This window comes from Musca autumnalis, unplaced genomic scaffold, assembly GCF_047663935.1.
Source record: "Musca autumnalis isolate F117 unplaced genomic scaffold, ASM4766393v1 scaffold_1, whole genome shotgun sequence".
Classification (NCBI taxonomy): Eukaryota; Metazoa; Arthropoda; class Insecta; order Diptera; family Muscidae; genus Musca; species Musca autumnalis.
The window spans coordinates 314,684,977-314,706,762 of NW_027411644.1; the positions used below are offsets into that span (position 1 = coordinate 314,684,977).

Here is a 21,786-nt window from a genome sequence, read left to right on the forward strand (position 1 = left end):
TGGAGCGCACGATAACTCTCGAACCGATGAACCGATTCGGTTCAAATTTTGGCTTTAGTAATATTTTGCCCAAACTTAGTTTAAGTTCGAAGATGGGCTATATCAGTCCACTCCTTCCGGTACCTCCCCCACAAAAGTTCGAAAAAGTTCGGAAAATTTGTGCGCACGATAACTCTTTAAGGGGGTAACCGATTTGGTTCATACTTTGCTCATCGTCAAATATGTACCAGACTTAGATGAGGTTCCAATATGGACTCAATAGGTCTACTCCTTCGGGTACCTCCCACACAAAATTTCGGATAAGTTCAGTTTAGGACCTGCTCTCGAATCGCTTTGGTTTTTCTTTTTGCAACTTGTATTCACTGCCCCCCATACGACGGTACAAGTTTCAGCAGGGGCAAGTCCAAACTTCCTGAGAAAATATCTTAAAAGTTTCACAAAACCCCTATGACACCGTGTGGGGTGGTTGGAGCGCAAGATAACTCTCCAACGGATCTGCTGATTGGGTCTAAATTTTGGCCTTAGTAATATTTTGTCCAAACATAGTTTAAGTTCGAAGATAAGCCTTATCGGTTCACTCCTTCAGGTACCTCCCCCACAAAATTTCAAAAATGTTCGGAAAAATTATTTGTACGGTAACTTTTGAAGGGAGTGGCCGAATTGGTCCATACTTAACATATCTTAATATATCTACGAGATATAGATCAGGTCCAAATATGGACTATATTTGTCCACTTCATCCAGTACCTCCCAAACAAAATTTCGTATAAGTTCACTTTAAGACCTGCTATCGAATCACTTTAATTTTTGTTGAAGCAACTTGCATTCGCTGCCTCAATTATGATGGTAAAAGTTTTTTCAGGGTCAAAACCACACTTCTTAAGCAGACAGCCCAAAGGGAGTAAAACCCCCCTATGGCAACGTATGTAGTGGCTTGAGATCGACTTCCATAATGGTCAATGTCGACCCATTCTTTTAAGTAATTCCCTCGCAAAACTTCTGCTCTTTAATCTAATCAACATATTTGTCGGTTCATGCGTTCAAAAATTTTAAAACCCTCTAAATACCTATGTTTTATGGGAAAAAATTGTTTCAATATACACAGGCTGAGGGTATATCTCTGTCGCCCAAGCCGATTGATACTTTTTTACTTGTTTTATTATTAAATTAAAATTGTATTCTCCAAAGTAAACTAAACTTAACTAATACAAGGTACGGGGCAAGTTGTACATGCCAGATAACTTAAAATTTTAAAAATATTTTGTGTAAAATGTATAGTTGTACCAATTTAGTTCAACTGAACGATCCATGAAAAAAACTGCGAATACATCACAAGGTAGTTTGAATGACGTTACTCATACTTTTTTGAATTAGTACAGTAAACTAAGACGATAATTTCAGGTTCTCGCATGAGGGAGAATCCAGACTTAATAAAACGTAAACTTAATAATTTTGGTACACAATTTTATATATTATTATTTTGCTGCCCCCACTTCGAGGTTGAATGTTAAATAACAGGGATATTATGAGATAATTATAAAAATAACGAAGTCGTTATATTTAATTTACCCATTTCCGCACATTTTTAATAAAATATTTATTAATTACGAGCAATTTTGTGCCTATTTTACAAAACCGGTTTAAACCTGTTTGGAAAAAATTTGAAAACCGAAAACCTGTTTTTGGAAAAAATTGAAAATATTGGTTAACCGAAAACCATTTTGCTTGAAAAAAATGGTTTTTGGACACCCTAGACGAAATGGAAAGGCGCGGTATTCCAGAAAGCCAAACAACAAACAGAGAGAATTGGAGATATTTTCTTAGTTCGGCTTATGGAACAAATGTTTTGTAATGGGCCAGCTAAGTAATTAAGTAATATTTTCATTAAAATTTGTACTTTCGCAAAGCCAAAACTGTCTTCTTTTGCCGTTGCTACAAGTTTTGTCTTACGCACTAGTTCCACAAAGTATGAGTAACATCTTAATATCTAATGTGTAATATTATGTATACACAGTTTGTACGAACAAATGATATGGGCCATTGGAACTGCGTAATGAACTGATAGTTTCATATAATTCATTTGGCACAACTCTAGTGTCTGGTTATGGGTATGGCGTATTAGTAATGGAATTTGCTGTTTTAGAATTAATCATACGCCATTATAGAAAGATAAGTTTAAATTGTTTCGACGTCATCTAATAAAACCTAATAATATTAACGCCAAATTATCCAACATTTACCCTCTAATTAGACAAATGTTGACTTTTTACTCTTCACCATCGATTAAGATTTCATTCAATTAGTAACACACTGTTAGAAAAAAGAAGTAAGAGAGGGTTATAGTATAGAGGCCGCAAGGCGAACATGTTTCAAACTAATTCAAAACGGTTTGAGAAGAGCTGTTAAACTATACTTTTCCCCAAGGAGTGGGCCGATATAGCCCATACTCGAAGCTGATATATGCATGGAAGTAATATTTCCACATCCCTAATTAGTCCCTTCTGGAACTATCGTGCGAATAATCTTAGCGAATGATTTTGAACTTTTGTGGGGGTAATTAACGTAAGGGGTAGACCGATATGGTCCATCTTCGAACTTAAACTAAGCTTGAACAAAATTTACGAGACCTAAAATTTGAACAAAATAGGTTGATTCATCGAGAGTTATCGTCGCATCAGCCAGCCAGACAGACGGACGGACATTTGTAAATCGACTCTAAATTGCCTGAAATGGATTTCGTCCGTACATAATTGGGGTCTAAAACCATTATTTCGATAATCTCGTTGGCCTAAATGTTGAAGGTACAAACAAATGTTAAAATAATTTTAGAAATAGTTGATTTTTATCGAATCGAACAATTTAAAAAAACAAATATTTCGAGGTTTTTTACCAAAGGTATCACAAAAACTTCAAGACACCGTAGAGCATTGTAATTTGTAACAAATTAAGAACCTTTGAATCCTCCTTTCATGATTTAAAAACATGGAATGTAAATGTAGTTCTATGCAAGAAAATCACAACAATAAAAAAAACACTTTTGTGCTAGGTAGTAGTTCAGTTACCTAAACGCCATATTCATGTTAGTTTTCAAGTTTATTTTAGATTGCCGAAATATGTCTCCTAGAAATAAAATATAGACCAAAAATTTAATTTGGATATTTTTCCTACAAAAGTTTACCCTATATTATCTAAAATTTTCACCAAATTTCCTATCTCGTGTACAAATTTTTCAGTATGAAACTATAACTGCGAAATCTAGCGTGGTTATGGTCACTATACACACAATTAAAACTGTGGAATTTCTGTACATAGATGAATTTTTAGCAAAACAAACCTATAATACCCTTCCCACATTGTGGAATAGGTTAAAAATACTATGAAATACTGAAGGAAAAGACAATGACCCCACAAACGGCTTTTCTTCTTTATTTGCCTATTCGTTTTACGAATTTATGGCGATCAGTGCAATTACATAAAATATATTACATTATATTAAGTGATTATATGTATTTATAAGTTGTTTATTATTTCAGCAAAAGATTGTCGATTTCTGCACCTGCTGAGTAGAGTTGAGGCATCATTTATGCCGGTCCATTCCTGAATATTGTTAATCCAAGACTTCTCTTTTCTTCCCCTGGACTGTCTGCCTTCTATTCTGCATCGGATGATGTTTTGGAGTAGTTTGTATTTGCTGTTTCGCATGATGTGTCCAAGATATGCTGTTTTTCGTTTCTTTATTGTACGTATAAGCTCTTTTTCTTGGTGTATTCTTCGCAGTACTTCATTGTTCGTTACAAACTTGGTCCATGGTATTTTTAGAATTCGCCTGTAAGTCCACATCTCGAAAGCTTCAAGTTTTTTCATGTCAACTGCCTTCAGGGTCCACATTTCGACTCCATATAGCAAAACAGACCATACATATGTTTTCAGATATCTTAGTTTTGACTTTATAGTAATATCATGACTTAAAAAAATTTTCTTGTATTTTACAAAAGCTTCTCTCGCCATTTCGATTCTGCTTCTTATTTCATTTGAAATGTTCCACTTGTCATTTATTGTGACGCCGAGGTATTTAAAGCTATGTACTCTTTCCACGTCCATATCTTTAATTTTTAATTGTGTTTGATTACTCATATTTTCTTTGGAAATAACCATGTACTTAGTCTTTTTAATATTTATCTTTAGACCATATCTTTCACTGTGCGTTGTTAGTCTAGTAAGTAGGTATTGCAGCCCTGCAATGCTATCGGCTAGTATGGTTGTGTCGTCGGCATATCTAATATTGTTGAGAAAAGTACCATTTACCAGTATTCCTTTTTTGACATCATTGATAGATTCTTGGAATATTCTTTCGGAGTATACATTGAACAATAAGGGGGATAATATACATCCTTGTCTGACACCTTTTGATATTACTATGTCTTCCGTGCATTCTCCGTTTACGTCGACATGTGCAGTCTGATGCCAATACAAGCTTTTTATACATCGAATTTCATTCTGCCCGATACCAATGGACGTAAGAATCTCTATTAACTTGTCGTGCTGTACTGTATCGAAAGCCTTTTCGTAATCAATAAAGCATATATATACATCTTTTTGAACAGCTTTGCATTTTTCAACTAGGATTTGTAGGGAAGAAAGAGCTTCGCGGGTTCCCATGCCTTCCTTAAAACCAAATTGGGAAGCACCCATAACTTTTTCACACAAACGGCTTAATGATCATGATTTCCCAATCTACACTTGCTTTATATTGAGACGGATATTCTCTCATGGTAAAAGATGGAATTACCGAATTACAAAAAGTCTCATGTAAACAGAATAGTGTAGCAATAACACTGATGCACAGATGTATTGTGAATATTTTGTCTCCAGATTGACCACGGTGGATGAAAACATATGGCAATTCGAAGCACTTCAATTCTTGAGGATGACATTAAAATAATACTAGTCGATTTTGATGCAAAAATTGGAAGGGGGAAATCCTTTAAGCCAACTATATGAAATTGTTGCCCCCACGATGAAAATTATAATTATATATAAACAATATATATATATATATATATATATATATATTACTAGCACTAGATTTGTTAATATTAGATGGCATCCATCTATCGTTTCATTCCGAACCAAAGGTTCGCTTCAACCAAAACACAACAACTTCATGACAATAAACCCTATACCTATACTTCAATTAAACAAGAGGAGGAACGACTTTTCCGCAGGAAAAAGGATAACATGTGAAAATATCGATATTGATAATAGGTGTGTCTTTTTACGTGTAATAATTTGTGTAATAATTATTACGAAATGTTACTAAATGCTGTCTTTTTACACAAAAGTTCAGTAAAAGAGAGCGAAATCAGGGAACAATCTTGACAACTTTTCGCTGAGAACTTGCTAAAGGTTGATAGAAGAAATTTTCCTAGCAACATTTAGCAAGGGCGATCAGCTGATTTTCTATCACCTGTTAATCGTCAGATATTCAATGTTTATGTGATATTTGTGGAAAAATACTGCAAAATAATGCGATTCAGCTATATTTATTGTTTATTTTAATAGTCTTTTAACTATTTCTTTTTTATTTTACTTGAAATTGAAGAAGTGTTTTACTGCTTTTTAGTATTTCTTTCATACATTGGCCACAATGTTTTTGTTCTGGTAGTCGACTGTTAGCTTGCCAAATTTTACCAAATGCTGTCTTTTTACTTTACTCTCTTTTTCCGTATAATTGTTCTTACTCTTTGAAAATAAGTTACTGAGTAAATCATACTGAAAAAGTAAAAAAACAAAGCTAATATCGTTACCTTGATATTTTATATGCTACACCACACTGCGGTGTATTATCTATTCGGACATTGTAGGATGTCAATGGAAACAAAATTGATCTCTTTAGGTCATATAGTTCGATTAATTAACAAGTAAAAAAGTATCAGTCGGCTTTGCCGACAGAGATATACCCTCAGCCTGTGCAAATTGAAACACTTTTTTCACAAAAAACGTATGTATTTAGAGGGTTTCAAAATTTTGATCGTATGAACCGACAAAAATGTTGATTAGGATTAAAGTTCAAAAGTTTTGCGGAAATGGTACTTAAAGGAATGGACTGGCATAAACCATGGGGGTGCCATAGGGGGTTTTTACACCCTGCGGGCTGTTTTCTCAAGAAGTATGGAGTTGTCCTTGAAACAAATTTTACCACCGTAATTGAGGCAGCGAATGTAAGTTGCTTCAACAAAAATCAAAGTGATTCAATAGCAGGTCTTAAAGTGAACTTATCCAAAATTTTGTGTGGGAGGTACGGGATGGAGTGGACAAATATAGTCCATATTTGAACCTGATCTATATCTGGTAGATATTATGAGAATGTGCAAAGTATGGACCCAATCGGTCACTCCCATCAAGAGTTATCGTGCGCACATTTTTTCCGAATATTTGTGAACTTTTGTGGGGTAGGTACCTGAAGGAGTGGACCGATATGGCTTATCTAAGAATTTAAACTAAGTTTGGAAACAATATTACGAAGGCCAAATTTTGGCCGGAATCGGCATATCCGTTCGAGAATTATCTTGCGCTTCCAACCATAAACATGGTGTCATAGGGTTTGTTTTTCAACTTTCAGGCTAATTTTTCAGGAAGTATGGACTGGCCCCTAAAGAAACATGAACCTTCGTATAGGGGACAGTAAATACAAGATGTTACAACAAGAACCAAGGCGATTCGAGAGCAGGTCCTAAGCTGAACTTTCCGAAATTTTTTGTGGGAGGTACTCGAAGGAGTTTACCGATTGAGTCCATATTGGAACCTCATCTAAGTCTGGTAGAAGTTGTATAATATGCAAAGTATGGACCAAATCGGTTACTCCATCCAAGAGTTATCGTACGCACAAATTTTCCGAACATTTTCGAACTTTTGTGGGGGAGGTACCTGAAGGAGTGGACCGATATATATATTTGAACTTGAACTAAGTTTGGACAAAATATTACGGAAGCCAAACTCTGGACCGAATCGGCAGATCCATTCGAGAGTTATCTTGCGCTCCAACCACTGCACACGGTGTCATAGGGTTTTTTGTAACTTTCAGGCTATTTTGTCAGGAAGTATGGACATGCCGCTAATAAAACTTACAGCGTCGTATAGAGGACAGCGAATACAACTTGCGTAAACAAAAATCAAAGCGATTCGAGACCAGGTCCTAAACTGAACTTTTCCGAAATTTTGTGTGGGAGGTACCCGAAGGAGTGGACCGATTGAGTCCATATTGAAACCTCATCTAAGTTTGGTAGAAATTACACGATGTGCAAAGTACGGACCAAATCGGTTATTCCCTACAATAGTTATCGTGCGCACAAGTTTTGCGACAATTTTTGAACATTTGTGGGGGAGGTACCTGAAGGGGTGGACCTATATGGCCCATCTTCGAACTTAAATCGAATCTGGACAACATATTTCGATACCCAAAATTTGAACCGAATCGATTGATCCGTTCGAGAGTTATCGTGCGCACCAGCCAGCCAGACAGACAGACGGACGGACATTGCTAGATCTACTCAAAATTGTCTGAAACGGATATCGTACAAACATACTTGGGGTCTAAAACCATTATTTCGATGAGGCACATTTTTGGCCGTATCAAAGTGTAAATACCCTCTTTAGCCTAAAGGCTGAGGGTATAACAATGTTGAACTTTTGTGGGGGATCTATTTATATAAAATTGAAATTTGTTTGTTTGTTTGTGCCTTATAGACTCGAAAACCGCTTAACAGATTTTACCTGGAATGAAAATAGGCTATATCATTTTTTGAAATTTCGCGTTGATCTGGAGATATAGCATCAAAACCGGAGGTACCTCCAAAAAATTAGATTTTGTATGCAATATCTTTAGAACTGTTACAGATACAATCTCCAAATTTTGTATGTGTGACTTTGGAATTTGATGTACATAGATATAAATTTACTACATTATATTCAAATCGGTTCAGATTTGGATATAGCTCCCACATACATATATTTTCGGCCGATTTCCTTATTTTATGTACCAAACATGCTATTTATGTCCAATTTCGATGAAATTTGGAATGTATGACGGAACTTGGTCTGGAAATAAACTTGCCAATTTATATCAAAATCGGTTCATTTGCAAACCTAACCCAAAGCCTTTGGGAATACGTGATCTTTGTAAGTGTAACCTTACAATATTAATTGTTTCAATTCTATTATCAAAATCGGTTCAGATTTGGATATAGCTCCCATACACATATATTTTCGGCCGACTTCCTTATTTTATGCACCAAACACGCTATATATGTCCAATTACGCTGAAATTTTGAATTTCTCACGGAATTTGTTCTAGAAATAAATGTGCCAGATTATATTGAGATTGATTCAAATTTGGATATAGCTCCCATACACATATATTTTCGGCCGATTTCCTTATTTTATGCACCAAACACGCTATATACGTCCAATTTCGCTGAAATTTGGAGGGTCTGACGGAATTTGTTCTATAAATAAACGTGCTAAATTATATAGATATCGGTTCAGATTTGAATATAGCTCCCATATATATTTTCGCCGATTTCCTGTATTTTATGTACCAAGCACGATATATATGTCAAATTTCGCTGAAATTTGAAATGTGTAACGGAATTTGGTCTAGACATAAATGTGCCGAAGTTTATCGAAATCGGTTCAGATTTGGATATAGCTCTCATATATATTTTCGGCCGATTTTCCGCATTTGATGCACCAAACACGCTATATACGTCCAATTTCGCTGAAATTTGGAATGTGTAACGGAATTTGGTCTAGGCATAAATGTGCCGAATTATATCGAAAACGGTTCAGATTTGGATATAGCTCCAATATATATTTTCGGCCGATTTACACATTTTATGCACCAAATACGCTGTATATGTTCAATTTCGCTGAAATTTGGAGGGTCTGATTGAATTTGTTCCAGAAATAAATGTGCTAACTTATATAGAGATCGCTTCAGATTTGAATATAGCTCCCATATATATTTTCGGCCGATTTTCTGTAGTTTATGCACCAAGCACGCTATATATATCCAATTACGCTGAAATTTTGAATGTGTTACAGAAATTGGTCTAGAAATAAATGTGCCAAATTATATCGAAATTGGTTCAGATTTGGATATAGCTCCTGTATATATTTTCGGCCGATTTCCTGTATTTTATGAACCAAACTCGCTATTTATGTCCAATTTCTGTGAAATTTGGAATGCGTAACGGGATTTGGTCTAGACATAAATGTGCCAAATCATATCGAAATCGGTTCAGATTTGGATATTGCTCCTATCTATATTTTAGGCCGATTTTCTGTATTTGATGCTCTAAACACGCTATATGTGTCGAATGTCGCTGACATTTGGGATGTCTGACGGAATTTGTTCTAAATATAAATGTGCCAAATTCTATCGAGACCGGTTCAGATTTGGACACACTACATATGTCCAATTTCACTGAAATTTTGAAAGCGTGACGCAATTCGTTCTAGAAATAAATGGGACAAATTATACCGAAATCGGTTCAGATTAGAATATAGCTCCCATATATATTTTCGGCTGATTTTCCGTATTTTATGCACAAAATGTGAATGTAAGACGGGATTTGGTCTAAAAATAAATATGACAAATTATATCGAGAGCGGTTCATATAGGAATATAGCTACCCATATATATTTTCGGTCGATTTAATGTTTTTGTTACGTATGTTCAATTTCAATGAAATTTTGAAGACTTAGCAGTCAGTAAAAGTCATCATTATTTACAGAAGTGCTTATAGTTGGGAAGGAATTGACCAAGGCTGTTAAGTATCATATCTTTAAGAGACTTCTTAAGATTTATATTTTATTATGATATATCTAAATCATTAGGAATACTTATAGGCGGAAAGGCTTTCGAAGGAGTGTTACCTCCTGAAACTTAAAAAAATACCATAGTAGCTCCATAACAACCCTGAATAGGTATATAACTCCTTCATATCTCCTATATTTTTCATTAAAATATTAAAAACGTTAATATAATTAAGGCATTCCATTATATTTTGTCGTAGTCGGGGCAGCAAAGCGCGCCGGGTTCAGCTAGTTAACCCTAAGAAGAAGACCGATATAGGTCATTTTCGACGTTAAACTACTACGTTTGGACCTAAAATTTGCTCCGTTCAAGATAATCGTGCATACTATTTTAGGTGATTTTTTGTGCTTTTAAGGGAAAGATAACAAATGGAGTGGCTCCATCTTCGAACTTAAACTAAGTGTTAAACCGAAACTCTTTCTTAGTTGGATGCTGCTAACTTAGTATTACAATATGACTTAAGCTATCTCAGACTAGTGTGTAGAAGAGAAAGGGAAAGTGCAACAAATGTGTACGAATGCATTTGCCATACAATCTTGTGGAGCGGTCGTATATTAAAAACAGATCTCCGTTTACAAAATATCTCTCTTCACACGCAACCCACACGAAGACATTTTTTCAAAATGTATGTCAATTAAAAAGTATTGGTTCGCCGTATTGAATAATCGGATGTAGATCACGTCTTTTAGACGATTTCGCAGTTTAATGAATTTAACAAATTGTAATATTAAACATAATTTTATTTTAATAATTATAATGTTCGCCATAAGAAAAAACTATGTATATTACAAAATTGGTTGTAGCAAAATACCTTCATTACGTATTCTTATTTGTTGGAATATCTCGGTGGGCAAAACTGACTAATGTTTGCCACGATTATTTTGCTTCACACTGCTTGAAAAATCCATGGAAACCCCCACACAAATAGTAAGTTGGTCCGCTGCATTAAATAAAACACATTTCCTCTATAAAATATATTCCATCTGTTTATCTAATAAAATGTTTATAGCATTTAACATAAATCAATTAAGAACTTGCTGTATATTTATTTTGAAATAGAATATTTTGGCAAATAAAATACGTCAGTGCAAAATCGAATATACCTATAAATATTTAAATACAACTTACCGAATATCGTTAATGTTAAATACCAAATCCATTTAAGTGTTGTCGTCATGGCGGAAAATTTTAATTTTGTTTAATTGGAACTATAAAACTTTTGTTTTGATAGTTTTTTATTTTAAATTTTTAATTAATTTTACTATATGTTTCCGTTGTTTTGTCTTTTTTGAGAAAAATAATTGATTTTTTTTATATTTAATACTTTTCATTCACTTATGTTATTTTTTGCACAAAATTCAGTTTTTATTAGCACTTCAGATTTGTTATTTTAATTTCCACGTTGATATTTTTTACATCCACACATTAATTTTCTTAATTTTTTTGCCATGCAAATTTCCTGTGCAATCAGCAGCGGCTGGTTCTGGTCTATGAATTTCAACACTTCCGTAATGGCACTTCATCAGGTATTTAATATTTCACACTTCCATTCTAAACGATAATAACAACAACACATGATTATTTTGATTTTGATTATTTTGTTAGTTTTCGGCGGGCGAACTCAATAAGAGATTTTTCTGTTTACAAGAAAGAAAATTGGGCACCGTGACTTATGTTTTGCGCATTCATATTTTTTCGTATGCACTTTAGGGCAATTTCTTAGAATATTCGTGTTTACATTAACCTAATATTTCGTAACATAAATGCATTAGCATATACAAAAAAAAATACAGTGTGTTTTAAAGACGTGGTAGGCAGGTTATATGCATGGCCAAGATTATTATTCAATTTTTTGAGTGTATGAAAGTAAAAATCCAAGGTCAACAATAATTTAAATTTCATTTCATACGAGGTACACCAAAAAACCTTCTGCCCTAGTCAACACGCAGTGTCGCCAGGCGTCATTTGACATTTTGTTTTGGGTGTTTTCAGCGGCTAGATTGAGACACCTCCAAAACATGGTTTTTGAACCACGACTTCTTTTCTTGATGAGCTGCAATCAAATGAAGTCATTGGATCCACAGTCAGTGCTGTACGGCGCATGACCCATCAATTTCACGTTTTGTCCATTCAAAGAGGCGCAGATTTGAATCTATGTGTGACAGCTCGCATTGTTATGATGCAAAACGATTCGTCTTCTCTTGTTCGCTTTTTTTGAATTCCTCAGGAAACTTCAGACAAACCAATTGTAGTGTACCACTCAGAATTAACTAACCTACATTTCTAAAGCCGCATAGTTGCCACACGTTGTTTCGGGCTCTAAAGCATAGATCCAAGATTCGTCGTCAGTGACAATCTTATAAATGTCGTTTGAAGCATCACGATTGTTTTTGTTTACAATTTCTTTGCACAAATCCACAAAGACTTTTTTTGAGCAATTTATTAATTTTGCTGGATGTAGGGAGAAAAATAATGTTTTGCGGCCAGGTGTTCGTGCAATATCAAATCTTCGTTGATGGAAGAAATACCCAAGGAGGCCTCTAGCTCACGGTATATAACACGGCGATAATTCGGGCGACCCTCACGACCTTCGTTTTTGCGAGTGTCGACCAAGATTTTCATAGTGATATAGGATGGACCTTTATCGACAAAGATTTAATCTGATCGATTAACATTTACCGTCAAAAATTGTGAAAAATGTTGCAAAGAGATTTTGATTTTATGCAAAGTGATTTTTTCTAGTCACTGTAAACAACACAACACAAACTGTCCTGAGTACGCTAAGGGTAAAAACTGTCAGACTTTCCAAAAAAATGCGTGTTGCCTAGGCCAGAAGGTTTTAGGTTTTAGTATCAGTCGGCTTTGCGGACAGAGATATACCCTCAGCCTATGTTTGGGGTGTTTTCAGTATTGTGTGGCCCTTTTTCGACATTTGAACTTGCCGACAAAAATGTTGATTAGGATTGAAGTTAAAAAGTGTTACGGAGGAGGTACTTGACACTACGACATATTCAATTATGGAAGTGGATCTTATTTAGGGAGTCATATCGTAGCGATAGATATCGCGCCCACTAGTAATTTCAGTGGTTCTTAGTTTAAAATTGGACCAGCATGTCAGGAATCATTGACTTGTCCACGGAAAATATAATGTCGTTCTAAACAGGACCACAACGAACACCATCGGTATACATTTACAAACGATCTTCGAACGTAGCCTAAACTGCACTTAGGCACAAACTTTGAACTTTTGTGGGAGAGGTACCCTAAGAAGAGGACCTATATGGACCATTTTAGAAGTTAAATTAATTTGGACGAAATATTAGGAGATCCAATGTTTGGACCAAATTGGTTGATCGGTTCGGAAGTTATCGTGCTCTCCAGCCACTACATATGGTGCCATAGGGGATTTTTAATTATTATGGACTTGCCTCTGAAAAAAAAATTTACCGTCGTAATTGAGGCAGCAAATTCAAGTTACTTCAACAAAAATTCAAGTGAAATCTTTTTTAAATCGAAGAGTTATCGTTGTCACAATTTTTCCGAAAAAAAATTTGAACTTTTGTGGGGAAGGTACCTGAAGGAGCGGACCGATGTGGCTTATTTTCGAACTTAAACTAAGTTTGGACAAAAAATTACGACGGGCAAATTTTGGATCGAGTCGGCAAATCCATTCGAGAGTTATATTGCGCTCCATCCACTACACACGGTGTCACTGACCTTTTTGCACCTTTCAGGAAGTATGGGCTTGATGAAACTTGTACCGTCGTATGGGGGGGCAGTGAATACAAGTTGTTACAGCAAAAATCAAAGCGATCCCAGAGCAGCTCCTAAACTGAACTTTTCCGAAATTTTGTGTGGGAGGTACCCGAAGGAATGGACCGATTGAGCCCATATTGGAACTTTATTTAAGTCTGGTAGAAATTTTACGACCAAATCGGTTACTCACTTCAAGAGTTATCGTGCGCACAAAATTTCCGAACTTTTGTGGGAGAGGTACCGGAAGGAGTGGACCGAATTGGACCAAATCGGTTGATCCGTTGGAGAGTTATCGTGCGACTCAATATTATACCCTACAACATTGTATGGGGAGGGTATTAAAAGTTGGTTTTATCCAAAAATTTTGTAATGCATCGAAATAATGGTCGTAGACTTACATATACCAAAATGAATGTCTCGACGAGCTGAGTCGATCTGGCTATGGGTGTCCGTCCGTCCGTTTGTCAATCTAAACCTTGTAATCATGCTACAAGTCGCAATTTTGATCGGATAATATCTGTGGCCCAACAGTCGGAAAATTCAATCTCCACAGTGAAACATCAGACAATGGAATGAGGCTGATAGATTTCACGGGACATAAACATGGTAGTTAACAGTACCATATTTAAGCATCTGGACATTCATAAAGGCACCTGGTTCCGAGGAACAAACATAGACTCGGATCACCACCTTGTTTGCAGCAAAGGTACGTACCCGATTAAATAGAGTACGAACAGACACCAAACGGAAATTGGACATCGGTAAGCGGCAATCACAACAGATAGTCACAGCATATTCCACTCGACTGGCCCAATTGCTTAATCAAAGCACTCCTCGTCCCGAGAACATATCAGCACAGTGCCAAAGTACTGTCCACTTCGTGCAAGCTGCCGCAAAATCCATACTTAGATACCAGAGACCTCAACCAAGGAACCCATGGTATGACCAGGGGTGTCCTGCTGTTAATGAAGCGAAACATGCGGCATATAGGGCTACTCTACAATCAGCAACCAGTAGTGCATAAGAGAGGTATCGGGAGAATAGGACAGACAGAAATTTTTTTCGCAGGAAAATGAGAAATGGAAAAGCAGGAGTGTAAAAATGTCTAGATGTACAGGAGCTAGAATGAAGTCCGAAAATTCTACCAAAGAGCGATGTATTTGGTAGAGGCTCGTCTTCCTGCAGAAACCAGCAAGGTAATTTGATGCAAATAGAGTCCTCAAGATATGGAAAAAGCATTTTTTTCTATCCAATATTAGAGAAGACGACGAAGATACCACAGATCCAGTCCCAGAAGATGGTATTGATACCGTCCGGCCAAGATGAGTTAAAGACAGGCATAAACCGGCTGAAGAAAAATTAGGCAACAGGAGCCGATGCCCTACCAGCCAAGCTGTTCAAAGCCGGAGGCTACACGCTGATATGTAAGGTGTCTTTTGAGCAGCTAGTTAGCACCATCTGACAGGAAGAACGAGTATCCGGCGATTGGAACCTGATCATCCTGTGCCCTGTTCACAAGAAAGGAGATAAGACTGTATGCTCTAACTATAGTCTTCTCCCTATTGCCTACAAGATAGTGTCAGGGATACTGCGCGAACGACTAAAGCTCATGGTCAACGAAATATTTGGGTTATACCAATGCCGCTTTAGACCTAACAAATCCACCATTGACCAGATATTTACCTTGCGGCAAATCCTGGAGATGACCCAAGAGGTGCAGATCGACACCTGCCATCTTCTTTCGATTAATGTCTAAATTTGGTATCCCCGCAAACTTCATTCGGCTTTGTAAGATTACATTAATTGATACTCGGTCCTTAGTTAAAATAGGAAAGAACCTTTAGTACCAAAAGAGATTTCAGACAAGGAGACAGCCTTTCGCTTGATCTCTCCAACATTCTGAATTGCTTATGCTGACGATATTGACCCTCATGGGTTAATCAGTAAAATAAGTAAGTGATAGCTTAAAGAAGGTTGAAGAAGAATCTGGTAAAGTAAGTCTGGCAGTAAACGGCACAAGATCAAGCTGTTGGTATCGACGCGAAATGCGTCCATATAATTCGGACCAACTATGAGGTAGTTAAAGACTTCGTCTACCTCGGTACCACCATGAACACAAGAAACAACAGCGAAGCATGGGTACTTGCGAAAGCAGATGGTGTAGAACTTTGGGTGTTTGAGAGAAAAATTGAAGATGATATCACAAAACATGGCATCCAAAATTGGAGAATAACTTCTGCTTTGTGAATTGTGATATCATCGATTCGTTTGGAAATCTATTTATAGTTCGGCTTATGGAACAAAACGTTCTATATAACATAAAGTCACCAATACCTTTATTTGAAATCAATATTTCTGAAGAAACAAAAAACAATACAACTGATGAGGATCTGCCGTGCCACTTACCCCCTAATAAATAACTGTTGCTTAAATAAAATATGGAATAAAACCTGAATATATTGAAAAATATTTGTCGAGCCTACCCAAGATCAATATATTTATGAACTTCAGGATTGAAAAGTAAAAAAGTATCAGTCGACTTGGCTGACAGAGATATACCCTCAGCCTCGGACCTAAAGAAAATAAGTAACACACAATACTCCTGACGTCTATATAACACGATGTACAACGTTTGGACCGAATCGGTTTCTCCCTTCGAGGGTTATCTTACGTACTATCCGGTTTAGTTTGTGCATGCAGGCTTTTTGGGAGCTTTTGGACCATTATCCCAAGAAGTAAGGACTTGCCCCTGAAAAAACATGTACCGTCGTAATGAGGAAAGCGAATACAAGTTGTTACAACAAAAACCAAAGGGATTCGAAGTCCAAATTTTGGACCGATTCGGCTGATCCGTTCTCAGGAAGTGGAAGTATGAACTATCCTCTGAAAAAAAAAACAAGTAAAAAAGTATCAGTCGACTTTGCCGACAGAGATATACCCTCAGCCTGTGTATATTGAAACAATTTTTTTCCCAAAATACGTAAGTATTTAGTGCGTTTGAACCGACAAAGGATTGGATCGACATTGACCGTTATGGAAGTGGGTCTCCAACCACAACATATGGTGTCATAGGGGGTTTTACACACTTCGGGCTGTTTGCTCAAGAAGTATGGACTTGCCCCTAAAAAAATTTACCATCGTAATTGAGGCAGCGAATGCAAGTTGCTTCAACAAAAATCAAAGTGATTCGAGAGCAGGTCTTAAAGTGAACTTATCCGAAATTTTGTGTGGGACGTACCCGAAGGAGTGGACAAATATAGCCCATATTGATCTATATCTGGTAGAAATATTAGGATGTGTTTCCTAACAGTTTTGAACTTTTGTGGGAGAGGTACCTGAAGGAGAGGACCGATAGGGCTTATCTTCTAACTTAAACTATGTTTGGACAAAATATTACTAAGGACAAATTATGGACCTAATCGGCTGATCCGTTCGAGGATTATCTTGCGCTCCAACCACCTCACACGGTGTCATAGGGGTTTTTTTTGCAACTTTCAGGCTATTTGCTCAGGAAGTATGGACTTGCCCCTGATGAAACTTGTACCGTCGTATGAAGGGCAGTGAATACTAGTTGCTAAAACAAAAATCAAAGCGAATCGAGAGATGGCCCTAAACTGAACTTTTCCCAAATTTTGTGTGGGAGGTACCCGAAGGAGTGGACCGATTGAGTCCATATTGAAACCTTATTTACGTTTCACGATGGGCAAAGTATGGACCAACTCGGTTACTCCCTTCAACAGTTATCGTGCGCACTAATTTTCCGAATATTTTCGAACTTTAGGGGGGGAGGTACCGGAAGGAGTGGACCGATATAGCCCATATAGCCCAAACTAAGTTTGGGTAAAATATTACGAAAGCCAAAATATGAACCGAATTGGTTTATCCGTTCGATAGTTATCGTGCGCTCCAGCCAGACAGACAAACGGACGGACATTGTTCAATCGACTAGAAATTGTGCGCACAATTTTTCCGAACATGTTTAAACTATTGTGGGGGTGGTACCTAAAGGAGTGGACCGATAGGGTCTATCTTCGATATGGTCTGATAAAACTTGTACCGTCGTAATGGAGGCAGTAAATACAAGTAGGTACAACAAAAATTAAAGCAATTCAGAAGCAGGTCCTAAACTGAACTTTTCCAAAATTTTGTGTGCAAGGTACCCGAAGGAGTGGACCGATAGATTCCATATGGGAATCTCATCTATGTCTGGTAGAAATTTCACGATGTGCAAAGTATGGACGAAATCAGTTACTCGCTTCAAAAGTTATCGTGCGCACAATTTTCCGAACATTTTCGAACTTTTGTGGGGGAGGTATCTAAAGGAGTGGACCGATTTCACGTATCTTCCAACCTTAACTAAGTTAGATAAAATATTGCTAATGCCAAATTTTGGACCAAATCGGTTCATCCGTTCGGAAGTTACACTGCTCACCAGCCAGCCAGACATAGCTAAATTGACTCCAAATTGTCTGAAACACTTTTCGTCCAAACATAATTGTGGTCTAAAACCACTATTTTGATGAGGCGCATTTTGCCCATATGAACGTGTAGCGTAAATGCTGAAGGTATAACAATTTAGATTCGCTTCCTTTAGTTTTATACCCTCAGCATTTATGCTAACGAGGGTATATACACTTTCATACGGGCAAAATGTGACTTATCGAAATAATGGTTTTAAACCCCAAGTATGTTTGGACGAAATGTGTTTCAGACAATTTGGAGTCGATTGAGCAATGTCCGTCCGTCTGTCTGGCTGGCTGGCTGGAGCGCACGATAACCCTCGAACGGATGAACTGATTCGGCTCAAATTTTGGCTTTCGTAACATTTTGTCCAAACTTAGTTCAAGTTCGAAGAAGGGCTATATCGGTCCACTCCTTCAGGTACCTCCCCCACAAAAGTTCGAAAATGTTCGGAAAATTTGTGCGCACTATAACCCTTGAATAGAGTAACCGATTTGGTCCATACTTTGCCCATCGTAAAACGTGTACCAGACTTAAATAAGGTTTCAATATGGACTCAATCGGTCCACTCCTTCGGGTACCTCCCACACAAAATTTCGGAAAAGTTCAGTTTAGGGCCATCTCTCGAATCGCATTGATTTTTGTTTTAGCATCTTGTATTCACTGCCCTCCATACGACGGTACAAGTTTCATCAGGGGCAATTCCATACTTCCTGAGCAAAAAAGCCTGAAAGTTGCAAAAAAAACCCCTATGACACCGTGTGAGGTGGTTGGAGCTCAAGATAACTCTCGAACGGACATGCCGATTCGGTCCAAGATTTGGCCTTAGTAATATTTTGTCCAAACATAGTTTAAGTTTGAAGATAAGCCATATCGGTCCACGGTACCTGCAGGTACCTCCCCCACAAAAGTTCAAAAATGTTCGAAAAATTGTTCGTACGGTAACTCTTGAAGGGAGTAACCGAATTGGTCTATACCTTACACATCCTAATATATCTACCAGATATAGATCAGGTTCAAATGTGGACTATATTTGTCCACTCCATCCGGTACCTCCCACACAAAATTTCGGATAAGTCCACATTAAGATCTGATATCGAATCACTTTGATTTTTGTTAAAGCAACTTGCATTCGCTTCCTCAATTACGATGGTAAAAGTTTTTTAGGGGCAAGTCCATACTTTTTGAGCAAACAGCCCGATTAGTGTAAAAACCCCCTATGGCGCCATATGTTGTGGCTGGAGATCCGCTTCCATAACTGTCAATGTCGATCCATTCCTTTTAGTATCTCCCCCGCAAAACTTTTGATCTTTAATCCTAATCAGCATTTTTATCGTTTCAAACGCCAAAAATTTGTAAAACGCCCTAAATACATGCGTCTTTTTGGGAAAAATTGTTTTAATATACACAGGCTGAGGGTATATCTCTGTCGGCAAAGCCGACTGATACATTTTTACTTGTTTTACATGCTTCTTCTGATATTCTCATTCAATTACTAATGTCTAGAAGATTTCAGTGTTAAGTTGAAATTATTTATTGGCCTTGTTAATACATAAATAAATGTCTCTTTACATTGTACAGGTGCTATTTACTGGGTGTGTAACAAACGAAGTATTTACAAACCTAACCCGAAGCCCGAGGGAATATGTAACCTTACAATATTAATTGTTTTAATACTATTGTAATATGTGGTTATAGAATTTCCTTCCAGTTGCATGTAATATGAGCAATTAAAATTATCATTTTAATTCAATCGATTACGTTTCGGAAACAATTTAAATTCCGTTCATAGAAACGACAACAAAATTCAAAACGAATACCGGCAGCTCATTGATCTTTAAAAGTCATTCATTCACTCGCTCCCTCGATCGATTGATCCATTGCAACACAACAAACAGAAAATCTACAACAGATAACAAATTTGTAATTTGTAATTACCGCGTAGGAAACCGACAAAAATATCTGAAGGAAAACAAGCTGACCGAAAACAGAAAACACAAATGTACGCCTCTAGAAATATCCCAAGTAACGAATGGTTGCTGTAGTACATGAAATGAATTTTCCATTCTTATTTAATTAAAATGGAATATAAATTATGCGTATTTTTTGTGGAGACCTTGAAAACGATTAGACGCTCCAAATTAAGACAAGTCGCCCGCTGAAAATGTCAATGTCAAATATGCAAAGAAATTTGCTCAAATTTTCTGGGGGGTTGAATGAACAGAGAAAAAAAAACTATCAATATTGAGAGGCTATGTTTAGTTTAGCAACCGACCCACTAACTTGTGGCTTGGCTTATCCATTTATTTTGTGTAACATTTTATACATTGGCCAATGGCAAATAATTTACTGCAATTTTAATGAGTGGGCGCTGTTTGCACTGCAAACCAACTACGTCATAATTTATAGAAATTTTTGTTTTAGATTTAAAAATATTTCATGTGTTGATACCCTACATCATTTGTTTTCTATGGAAGAGTTGTCGTGATAAATTATCTAATTAACGCCTTCTTCACATACCGTAGTATGCCGACTAATAATAAAGTTTTCATAGACAGTTTAGTGATCGGTAAAAGCACAATCGCACCGTATGTATGATTTTACACAATTTGGATTTCGAGTTACATCTAGCCCCACAGTATTTTCAAAAGTCTTAATAACATTGAAACTTCCTTGAATATTTTCCTCATCTTAAGGTATCTCATGATCGACAACTCTGCCTAGTTTTATTCCATTTGCTTCCGCATATTTAAAAATACATACAATCACGCGGGCGAAGTGGTGCAGTAAGCACTCAACATTTTCATTACCAAAAAGAGGGTGTTTAATTTATGTATTTCATTTAACGCCTATCATCGTCTTATTTATTTTCAAATTGCCCTCGAACCTCCAACGAATAAATATTGACACAAGTGCAGTGGCAACAGAATGCAGTGTTGGCATTTGCCTACATACTCCGTCATTATCTTGATTCCAACAACAACAAACAAACTCATTTCATTTTGGCACATAATTGAAAATATGTTTCCATATTTACCAAATATACTTTTGTTATTCGAAATGTCATTGTTGACTGAATGGTTTATTTTACAAAAAGCAGCAGCAACAACAACAACAGCAATAAAAATGCATTCACATATTCACAACATTTATGGCGTTTATTGTTATTAGTTCTGCTTTCCATTTGATGGCATCAAAATTAAAATGTGCAAATTTAGATATTTTTTCCAATCATTTAGAATTGCTAATTTATTTGACACGCGACAAAAATTTATATATTCTGCAATTATGAAGTGTTATAACAATTGTTTAGGGCCATAAGAGGATGATGACACCATGGAATTTAATAAATATGGAAATATATTTATTCATTCATTATTTTTATTAGGGGCTTCTGAAGGTGTTTATAACGTTAATTGTTTTAAGAAAAGGTAGGTCAGTATTATTAATTAACTAATTTAATTTGTTTGACAAAATAAAATACAAAAGGAAAACCCACAGCAAAAAATATTCATTACAAAACCCCGCAACTAACTTATTGTTTTAACAAGTTATTTTTGGGCACTAAAATAAGTAGTTAAATAAGCAGACACTACTTTAAGCAACTAGTTATTTAACTACTTATTTCAGTGCCAAAAAACCCCACATCCTTTGCGCGGCAGGACCTTGTTAAAATAATGGGTTAGTAGGGG

The 21,786-nt window shown here is 36.5% G+C and overlaps 1 protein-coding gene across 8 annotated transcripts in view; it reads right to left on the bottom strand.

The window, feature by feature from the left end:
- The window catches only part of LOC141389957 (xaa-Pro aminopeptidase 2), a 76,549-nt gene that overhangs the window by 33,294 nt on the left and 21,469 nt on the right, over positions 1-21,786 (bottom strand). For 6 of the 8 annotated variants that reach the window (XM_073962252.1, XM_073962250.1, XM_073962245.1 and 3 more), the window contains exon 2: positions 11,006-11,428. In XM_073962252.1, the coding sequence (XP_073818353.1) occupies positions 11,006-11,054 (49 nt within the window). In that variant the 5' untranslated portion in view covers positions 11,055-11,428. Of the gene's footprint in view, positions 1-11,005; positions 11,515-21,786 lie in introns of all 8 variants that reach the window. The other 2 variants (XM_073962253.1, XM_073962251.1) reach the window with 2 other exon arrangements.